Source organism: Helicoverpa zea, chromosome 2 (genome assembly GCF_022581195.2).
Source record: "Helicoverpa zea isolate HzStark_Cry1AcR chromosome 2, ilHelZeax1.1, whole genome shotgun sequence".
NCBI classification, from domain to species: domain Eukaryota; kingdom Metazoa; phylum Arthropoda; class Insecta; order Lepidoptera; family Noctuidae; genus Helicoverpa; species Helicoverpa zea.
The window spans coordinates 10,026,223-10,037,550 of NC_061453.1; the positions used below are offsets into that span (position 1 = coordinate 10,026,223).

At 36.9% G+C, this 11,328-nt stretch overlaps 1 protein-coding gene across 1 annotated transcript; it reads right to left on the bottom strand.

Moving 5' to 3' along the window:
* Nucleotides 1–2,940: 2,940 nt before the first annotated feature.
* LOC124639788 (transient receptor potential cation channel subfamily V member 5) lies at nucleotides 2,941–11,326 on the bottom strand. The gene is made up of 16 exons (XM_047177259.1): nucleotides 11,074–11,326; nucleotides 10,687–10,865; nucleotides 10,399–10,527; nucleotides 10,062–10,200; nucleotides 8,896–9,085; nucleotides 8,635–8,788; nucleotides 8,166–8,420; nucleotides 7,739–7,976; nucleotides 6,768–6,899; nucleotides 6,549–6,634; nucleotides 6,350–6,474; nucleotides 6,075–6,209; nucleotides 5,827–5,936; nucleotides 5,554–5,735; nucleotides 3,777–4,019; nucleotides 2,941–3,182 (listed from the first exon to the last, which is right to left on the bottom strand). Exons 1-16 carry the CDS (start codon nucleotides 11,162–11,164, stop codon nucleotides 3,027–3,029), a joined length of 2,544 nt encoding a protein of 847 aa, XP_047033215.1. The 5' UTR covers nucleotides 11,165–11,326; the 3' UTR covers nucleotides 2,941–3,026.
* Nucleotides 11,327–11,328: the final 2 nt, after the last annotated feature.

Sequence of the window (11,328 nt, forward strand, 5' to 3'; positions counted from 1 at the left end):
CTTAGATTTTCCTTTAAAAACTTGAGTTATCAATAGATTACTTAGTTCTAACTTTTGCACAGTTTTTGATCTATATCTCAGAACGGACAAACATTTCAGCAAAGCTGTCATAGTAAATATTGTTCTACATAAAAAGGCCTATCCAATGATATATATGACATTGCTATTGGTGGGGTATACCAATCTGCCCATTGTCCTTTATACGGTTTTATACCACGTCTTTGCTTTTGGTTTTATAACTTGGTAACTACGACGAAATCTAAAAAATGTTCCGGCTTGCTACGCTCGCGCAAAAAACAAAACTACCCACAATCTTTCCATACATAGGGGTGCTTTAGTAATGATTGCACCCGGTACATAAGCTAGAGACGGAACTGATAGTGAGCATAATATGAGTTTAGATATATTAAAAAAAAAAACGTTTTTTTTAGCATTATTAGATTGGTTCGTAATTTTATTTTGTCGTTTTTTTTTTGGGGTGCTCAATAGGTAGCAGCCCGGGGGCCCAGCACCAAATGCGTCAAACCCTCCCTATATTGGCTTACTGGCTACTAGAAGTTATTGATTGAAATAGGTTTGGATCGAAACTAATTTTTTTTATCGGGTCCAACTTCCTCCTAAGTTTATTTTCATTCCTAATGCCAAAGTCCTGATGCTCAGAAAAAAGGAAATAATTTCATTCAAAAGTTCATAAACGACTTGCATAATTTTTAATGAGCATGTTCATGCTTCGACTTTTACTTTTCTAGTAGCCGCTTCTAGTTCCGATTTTCTAGTAGCTGTGACCACAACCTTTTTTGAGGGCTGGATCCGCGCTTGAATATATTATAATATACACGATTTAATGCTCTAAATTGAATGACAACTTAAATGCTGGTGTGGAGCCGTGCGGTGCTGCTATAATGTGCCACAAGCTTAATGCAACTTTTTCAAAGGTAAACAATGGAAATATTGAAGTTCTGAAGGTTGACACAAGTTGGCCGAAATGCGAGAAACAAATAATGCTATGGTGCTACTGACATGTCCAGTAATGATCATATTTAATTGCACCTGTAAGTATGTTTATTGCTTACTTAATATATTTTTTTAAATTCTCATCGGAGTAGGTATAACTTTTACGCAGCCAGCCAACGTCGACCTTTAGTATTTTACTTGCGTTTTCAGGACTTTAAAAATCGTCTCAAAATGAAGACTACTTCATTAAATCCATTACGCAAGCAAAAGCGTCGTCATAATATGAAGAAAGTCATAATAGAGAGTACGTTAAGGTAGATCATGTATGTTCTTTGAGAAAGACGATCTTCGTACTAGGATTTCAGACGAGAAGAGAGGCAAATGTGCAACGTTTACATAAATAGTTTAGGACAGTTAGATAGATTCCTAGAAACATTCTCTTGCAATCCTTCCTTACATATGCTTGTTTATTCAACACTAAACAAACACCCTTGTTTGCCGTTAGACAATATTTCGATGACACGATGAGTAGATTTTCTCAAATTTTCCATAATTTGCCTAAACTTGGTTTAAGTGGATTGCAAGTATAAGAGCTAAACAAAATTGAGATAAGTACCTAATACCGAATATTATAGCATCTCATAATATGTGACTAACGGCAGTAGTCACGCTGCGGCCCATTTAGAAGTTCCGTGCTCAAACAATGAGGTAAGAGAGAAAAGTCAGTCCGTCACTTCGCACCTCTGTTTTATCTAACAATTTCGTACATCTCCACAAAAGGTACATCTTGTTATTAGATAATATCATCCGCAAGATGACATTTAAAACGCGCGAAAGTGTATTTAATATTTTTCTCAATGAAAATAAACTTTTCTATCCGACCATTAATCTACGCCCCCACGCCATTTGCATTCGTATAAGAATACAAATTGTTGTTAATTTACGTTTTCAATACATTGACTGCGAATGTTCTTAATAGAGGGACATTAGAAATGTGCTGAGATTTAGAGGCTACGACTAACGATAACAGATTGAGTTCAAGTTAATATTTGCTTTTTGGTTAATCTGTTTGTAAACGTTGATCTTTTAAAGCCTCGCTATCTCTTTTAGGTAATAGATTTCAAATGACTAAAGTTGCGTTTAGACCGGTTAAGTTATGGTTAGAAACTGGACGGTCAGTTTTTCCGCGTATCATAGTGTCACATTATGATAACAAAGGTCAAATTGATTTGAATGCAAGCGTCTAATCCTAATTTCAATTACGTAATTTATTACGCATATTTTAAGCCTCTTGAAGATTTGTTGCAAAAAAGTCGACCTACAAGTTTTGTCTATTAATTTCTTGTAAAAGTGAAATGCCCCGAGGTTAAGGCAGACTAACTTGATGTATTCATAATCCTTACGCCAGGTGGCGTGCAATCAATTATAATAAATCACCGCCAAAATATTATGCAATTAATAGATTTACTAAAGAAGTGTGTTATATTATGCCGAGAAGTTGAATGTGCAATATTTATACTTTAATTCTGCTATTCATCTTCATAAATTGATCTGCTCTTAGCTTTTATATGTCGTGAGCTCGTGACTCGACGTGGTCCAAAAACAAATGACACGCTAAGTAGTGGTTTTTCACGATCAATAAAATTGCATATTTTTTTCATGTGAGTAGTTGCTAAGGCACTGTCTAATTTCGTCAATTTATTTGTCGAACAGACCACACTAAACTAACACTGTGTACAACATCCATACAAAGAGAAATTATCGCTTATTTAACAAAATTGGATTTTCCCTAAGTGAGCTGCTAATGCTGCCTATATAGTCGGCCGCTACCTTCTTTACGTAAATTCAAAATTGCCATAAAATCACACTTAAGTAATACTTACATTCATCATCCGAAAGGGCTTATATGCCTTTAAAAAATTTCCTTCAACGGCTTACCAACTGCAAAAAATTTACTCGGAAAAAATTTTAAAGACTATCTTTTGCAATAAATAAGCGTTTATTACTTTATTCAACCCCTACATTAAATCATTTTAAAATAATTGCATTGCAAATAAATGCAAATATGGAATTTATTTTGTAAGAGGATAGTCCCTGGCCGGAGTCGGTGGCATTAGGTGTCCCTTGCCGGCTGCCATTTGCGCCTCGCGTTGTTTTCTCTTCGCCACGATACGCTCGTGAGTGCGCTTCATTTCCAAGATCTCCTTCATCTCTTCTTTATCTTCATCCTTTGGAAAGACAATGTAATGAATATTATCATAATAATATTTATGATAAAGGAAAAATATTTCCCTTCCATTTGTTTAATGCACTAGCAGTGGCCCCACTATCTACATAATTATGTACGCAATAAACTGTCTTATTAATATTAGACGTGATAATGAAGAGTTATGCACAAAAGCTACATAAGACTGATAGAATATTCTTCAAGTAAATGGCAGGCTAATAAAAATATTTTAAAACGAAAGTTGTAAATCAAATATTGTACATAACTATAATACAATTAGCATACTTTACTTTATCATATGATGCACAGTTTTATTATTAACAGCTGCATCGGATCATAAATGTCATACCGGTTAGCATTTGACCTTTGACCTTTCATTATCCCATGATGTTCAAGGCTCATATTATATTTCGAAAACCATTTCTGTTTATTCTTCATACACATTGTGAGATACCATAACATAACAGGACGTACTTTAGGTAAATAATACACTTTAAAGTAAATAATGAACTTAGCTGACTAAGTTCATTATTTACTTTCAGTCAACAATTAGAATATTTTAATTTTACCGATACACAGGAGCCCTATGAATTACCTTCTGGTTAATCCTTAGTACCAATGCTCTCTTCCCATTAGCCATCGGCTGGCTGTAAGCCAACAGGTTCTTAAGCCTTTGCGCTGGTGGGACTCCTCTTTCCACCACCAACACAATCCTGGCCCACTGACGCTGCCACTCATTCCTCGTCTCCGCTATCTTCTGGTACGTGTTCCCCATCATGGCGATCAACATGTTCACCAGCAGTATAGCCACGATTATCATGTATACCACGAACAGAAGCTGCAAGTGTCGCAACCTTTACTCGTCACAACTGGTTTGATTATTCCATGTTTAAGGTAATATAAAACCTCTTAATTGCATCGAATATCCGATTTGTTAACACAGAATTTATAATAGAAACAGGTTCTGTTAAAAATGTATCAATTCTAACACTCTTGATGTTATCAAGATGTCTCGTGTAGCTATAAAGTTGATGCGGAAAGGAATATTAGATTTTTGGTTTCGTCCATCTGGCATAAAAGCACATTAATAGTATTAACTTATTCGAAATTGAAATGAGCTAGGTCTAGCTAGCCTGCGACCTAAACAATCTTTATGTATACAGATTTCCTAACTTCGTGACAGATAGCCTAGTTTTGGCTCATTAATATTCGTTGAAAGTTTTAACCAAATAATGCTGACTCAGAAACGTACTGTGGAAGACGACCTAAAGAGTGATGGCCTACGGGGCGGCGCGCTTAACCTTTAATTGACACACATTATGGGATACAGTCACATCAACTGATTGTGACTAATGTCAGGAGTGTAACCTCGATGTATCAGCCGGATGGAGCAGATTAGCAGCTAACGATAATATTGTTTGTTAGACTGAAGTAATACTTCCGCAGATATCAATAATGTGCTATGAAAGCCAAAACTAGTTACTCATTTCTGCAACCATGGGCAAACAAAAAATGTATTCATGCAACCCATCATTTACATAGGTAAGCAGTTCAAATAGATCACCACGTTGAACTATAACCAAAGAAGCAAAAATGCTGACAGAAAATAAATGATCATCGGATTTTGATTGAGAAACATTGCCTTGCATGTTAATGAGACATTTATGGAATATTAGTTTCCTAACGGAAAAATACATTAAACTTAGGCAGGCTTACTCTTTGTTTTAACAAAGTAACAGACTTTATTGAAATTTAGTTAGAACATCCCAGTCAACATGACTATGATCATGGATGGATGATGGAATATGATCAACAATAGTAAAAATTGCAAAACTGCCACCAGTTTGAGTAAACTTCACACAATGTACCTTAGAGCTACTATTTGGTAGTACAAGCAGAGTTTATTTACATTTACCATGGCACTTTGACATGACGTAACGTGTGAAAATTATACATTGCGTAGGAATATTGGTAAAAATACAGATTCTAATGAATATAAGGAAAGGGATCAAGGATGATTACAGTTTCTGTTTGCTACGCGCGAGATTTCGAAAGATTTCAATGCTATTATGGTAACATGGTAATGTCTCTTCAATATTTAAGTATTTATAGAACCGTGACATTCGTGGTCAGTTTCAAGAACGATATCATCGATAATTAATTTTTACGCAATTCCAGTCGAGCAAAAATAAAAGCTACCGAGCTACCCTAACACATCCCATTATTTTGTGTTTCTGGTCTTCTGGGATCTAGATAACGATACCCGGATGTTGAAAGATGGTAGTTTGGAAATTAAGCCTAAGTTACAAAATTAAAAAAAATACAGTGAGGATACTGCTATTGTGTATACCATCGCCCTAGTGCATACGTACCTTAGCCTCAATTTCATGGTCAGTTCGGTCGAAGGCGCCGTAGTAGTCGGAGAAGGAGGTGAGTGACATCAGAAACATCGCCATAATACTCTCCATGGGAGACGGCATGGGGTTCGACACTGAGTCGTCGACGCCTTCGGGGGTGTTTGGATTGTCGAATGACAGAAATATTATGTAATACGCTGCAAAATCATAATTATGTTTGATTGTCGGTTTGGTCTCCTTTAAACTTGGAGGTAACAAAGAAACGCTTCTAAAGCAATGATAACCCACCTTGTGAAAACCCCATGACGAAGACTAAATAAATGCAGACGAACCGCAGCAGATCACCCATCACCATTCTGTAGATCATTACCACGAATGGACCCACGGTCTTGAAGCCTCTGTAGAAAATAATATGAATTTAGACCCGGTCTTAAACATGACACATCCAGCTTTAGCCCACAGCCTTTTGCAAATCGTAACTCCCTCGGTTTAGGATAAGGAACTTGCAAAAAGTAAATTGTGAACCTTAATATTACCTGCAAAAGAACAAGAAGTATGGTGCAGTGGTGAGCATGATGATGACTGCCAGATGGTCTTCCTCCTCTTCCGCACACCACAGTCGAAGTGTTGGCAGTACCAGCATCAGGATACAGGATAAGAGGAACATCACACTGGAAACATTGTCGACTGAAGTTTATCTTTAAATAAATTAAAACGCCAGCTGGCTGAAGAAAATTAATAACTAAATCACCTATCCTTAGAATAGGTTAGCTTCTTCAGGGTGAAATGCATATAACGATAAACTACTTACCGAGATGGAACAGTGCTTAAGTTTTCGATAAACATTTTGATACCCAGAAACCGGGCTTCTCTTAATGCTGCTCCCACATACGCCAGTGCACCAACCCATAGCAGTAACTCGGCTGTTATTCTCACCTGATCAATAATCAAGAAGGTTTTATAAACAGCCAGTGTAATATGAACTTAAAAGTAGTACAAAAAGAACTTACTTTTGCTTGCCAAGTGTCGAAGTTCATCAATCTACAGTCTTCAGTGAGATCTTCCCACCAGCCTTCCATATCTGATTCTCTTGGCCCTGAAAATAGTTTGCCCTCAAGAAGCTTAGGTTCACCTCAAAAATTGGAACGTATGGTACTACCACATAAGCTTTCACATAATATCAGTGTTTTACTTAAAAATAATATTAAGAATGCTTAGCTTACACTTACGTTTGTCTTTATCCTTGTCTTTAGAGTGGCTTTTGAAGCGAGCACACTGAGGTCCATCGGGCTTACTTCCATTGATTATCTCCACGGCCCCAGGATCAAAATCCGAGCCATTTAGCGGTAGAGTACAGTTCTCTACAATACAAATATGGTTGGTTATTAGACATTATATTATAACGGATTACATTGATAGCACAAGAATAGTAATATAGTAGGAGCAAGGAAAGATACCGAGGCCACAATTAACAAAGATAGATTTAGGTAAAGCAAAACTCTATGAAAGAAAAAACACAGTGATCCAAAAATGTTGGTTACCTGTCCAAAAATGATGATCGATGCACAGCTGACACCCATGATTCGCTGGACACAATTGGACATTCCCGAGCCAGGTGATGTAGTCTACCAATTAGGTTTCAAATAAAGTGTGTATAGTTCAAGGGGAAAGTCTATTAATACATACCTACCTTTGTTAATTTTGTAGCCCCAGCTTTGAGTAAAGAGAATCGATACATACACGTCGTTTAATAAGGAAATGGTAAAAACACTTAGTTGGGGTGATACCAAATATTTATATGTGGTATAAGTTAGTAAATTCCTTAATCTGATATTAATAAATTCAGTGAGAACGTGTCATCTAAATACAAAGATAAGCTAGAAGCTACCTTCATCACATAATAAAGCCTATCGAAAGGTGAAAGTGACAAGAAAATTATTGTGTTTTGTGGTTTTGGAGATCTAAAGGTCAAAGGCCCAACCATTTATTACAGCAATAAAATAAGGCTTTGTCAAATGATGTGGTTTTTTCGAAAATATGGAAAAGATTATAGTGATTATTGCGTAATGTATGGGATATATTTCACGAAGCACGTGACGTGAGTGCTCATCCATAGTTGAATTGAGCAAAGCAAGGCACTATATATAAAACAAGAAAAACATAACAACAGTCTCAGCGAAAATGTCGAACAGCAACTTACCGACTTCTATAACCAGATCCGTATCATTAAGAGGTCCAACTGTAGCGTTCAATGCAGTAGCATTGAGTGCCCTGTCCGGAGGCCCTGGCCTCAGAGTGAAGCAAACCAGAGAGATGAGGAAATAACACGAGAAGAGGATGAACTGACGATAGAAACGGAACTTGACAAATGTATTCCATTTGGTCTTCAGGAGGTCAATCAACATCCCTTCTAAGAGGCCTAAGTGTTCGTCTTTCTCCTGAAAATTTTTGGAAACAAGTTATTTATATATCCAGACCGCTTCAGCAAAAGCAGCGAAACTAGGTTAACTTTTATAAAATGGCAGTTAAAGCATTGGGTAAACTTTTTTCAAACTCTTAATATTGGACGAGAAATCAGAACTTGATATTTTAAGTCTTGTATATTTTCAAAATGATCCTATGCTTACCCCAAACACCACCAAGTTCAATGCAGAATCCTTGCAAATGCACCCAGTTTCCGTATCAATAGTATCGACCTGTCCCAGAGGATACGCTGCACATGTGGTAGCCCCTATCTGCCAGTAGATCTCTCGCTCAATATTCAGGATGTGGAAGAACATCTCCGTGCGAGCCAACTTCGCCGCTAATGTGAGGGGCGTAAGGTTCAAAACGTTGCGAATGTTCAATGAAGCTCCCACTTCGAATGCCATGTCGAATGTTTCCTGTAATAATGATCATGTCATATATGCTTGACATAAATGTGTGTGCAGAAGTAGATAAGAACTTTGTATAAGGGAGTACAAAGGAGAGTACATGAAAGGAGTACATAAGGGAGTATATTCGGTGATTAAATACTCGTTTATGTAATAGGGAAGCCGGTACATAAAGTAGGGTTATTTGTTACAGTATGGCAGATGCACCATTGGAAATACGAACCATCTTCTCATAAATGACAAGCATGTGAAGCACAGTGTTGCCATTGGTGTCCTGCTTGTCAGGGTCAGCTCCGCGAGCGAGAATGAGTCGGTAGCACTCCTCCTGGCCAAGGCATGCTGCGAAGCTAAGAGGATACTCTCCCCAATACACGTAACTGAACATAAATTACTAAAATTAGAACATTCGAATAGTCTTATGTTTAATGAATGAGGCACATCATGTAAAGCACTACGCCAATATGTATGTCCTCGAACTACTAACCCGTTATAATTAGTCTCCGGCTGAACATTGACCCACTCATGGTCAAAGGAATCAGTTCTAGAAGCTTTCTGATCCTCAGGACACATGAAGTTGCCAAAGCAACGCTCGTGATAGTTGGCGCCGGCATCCAGTAGAAACTTCGCCATCGTTGGGTCTTCGTTAACTATGGTTATGTGGAGTACACTCTCACCTGTAGGACCAAGATTATATAGATAATTCCGAGAAAATCTTCTATGGATTTATAGGAATCAAAGATTTTTTTTTAAATCTTGACTTTATAGGGATACTTTAAATTAGCCTTCGCCATATCTGACTTTTTGATTAGTATTTCAAATAAGCATAAGTACCGAAACTTTGTTGACAAACATCGCTTGTCCAGCAAATTATTTAAAATGCCAAACTATGGCTACTAGGCCATGGTACGCAAAACCTTCCATACTAATTATCTAAACGGGAAGCTAGCACTAAATCACTGTCAATTTAATTTTCAGCTTTGATAGACATTATCAGAAGCTCTATCAAATTGGCTACACGAAATTGAGGTTGCTACTTATTATAATAATGTTTTAAGCAATAAATATTACAGGCAACGTGCGAAATCTGGGCTACATTGTACACACGCTTTATTAATGAGAGTGGTGTGATGAGGGAATATAATGTTTGCTAGGCTTGGCTTGGCTTTTAAAATGTACAATCAGCATTTCGGCTAACAAAAGGTGACTAAGGTATTTTTCTCATAACAAGACAGATTTACGACAACAATAATTTATTAGTAAACAAATAATTCTCATGAAACGACAAGTTCTAGGCTAGAGTGGTAACGACCACAATATTTTTCGCGTAAGCACTGTTTGAGTACAAATCGATTTCGTACGTGACTTTCTGTCTGATCTCAAAGTAATGAATCTCATATTGTTGGATTTGTAATAAAATTATGCGGACCTTGCAGACTTGGTGACGCCCTAAGCGGTAATTTGTTAGAACACTTAATATACTTTATGAATTGAATTACTGTTCAAAGAATTCAAAATTTTTTACACTTATCTATCATATCTATAACTCATACATCACAGACCTTGGCTATTAAATAATCGACCATCGTTACCTAACTACGACCCTCAAACTATATAATATGTAATAACAAATTGCTGCTTAGCTTAACTTACCACAATACTCGTCAGCCATGTAAACGTCGTTGATAAGTTTGGGATAGAACCGCAGCAACCGCTTTGCCAGATTTGCTAAAAGGGAGGATGCGTTGAGCAAGCATAGGTGTAGGATTGTTTCCCCCACGGCTCCTCGCTCCTACAAGAAGTCAAGAAGGATACTCAAAGCCAGTTCATAATCCAGGCAAACTAATAGCGATGACTCTCTTTAAACAAGGACTCAAAACACGTTCTACGACTTCTCTAAAATTTAGACTTTTCAACAACAGTTTTTTTTATTTTTTTTAAAGTTTGATGCATTTTAATTACATGTGAAATACAGTTTATTGTTTCTCACCTTAAGGTCCCAACAAAGTTCTCTATACGCAGACGGGTTGGCGTCATATTCCTCTTGAGTGACCAGGGGCCAGTCTTTCTCCACGTCAAACTCTTCATCTGGGTTCTCCATACTCCGCAACGGTGGTAGCTAACGTGTAAAATCGATGATGTGAAAACAAATACAAGATTTACTATCTGTACTCAACATCTCTGTACATATTAATAATAAACGGGATTATTTAATTCACGGAGGAGAAAAGACTTTAATTCCTCGGAATCAAATGATTTAAAATTGCTAAGACTTTACCAACTTATGCCTCGGTCTCTCCTTATTCCTGAGCAACACGAGATGCGATATGGGTATGTAGCGGCCCTTGCCCTTGTTGTAAAGAAAGGGTTCCACCTTCGTCTTTATGGCGTGGTCTATTTCTGCGTACTGCTTGTTTTGCAGGGCTCGCTTCATCATGTCTACTAGGAGACCACCACCTAGGAACATTTAACTTGTCTGAGTCATATGTTTTTACAAAAATAAAAAAGTTGTACATATTTAGAAGTATACATTCAAAACTATTTACTCGCTTGCTTTTAATTAAGAAAACATTCTTGAATTGAAATATTTCTTTTGTTTTTTTTTTATTAAAATACTCGTAATTGTGAATGCTGTTCACAAGCAGTTAAAATGTAGTCAACTTACCTTTTATATCAACGAGTTTATATAACCTCTGCTGCGGAGTTCCCGCTTGCTTCTTAACACCACTAGTAACATTACTTTCAGTATTACCCATATTTAAATATTACTATTACAACTACTAAACTAATAAAATGTTTCTTATTTACTAAATCTCTTGAGCAAAACACTACACAGTGATTGCATATTGTGCCCTGATCGACCAAACAATACCGTTGCCATATCGATAGTCTCGAATGTTCTAGCAATCATTTCAGTTAC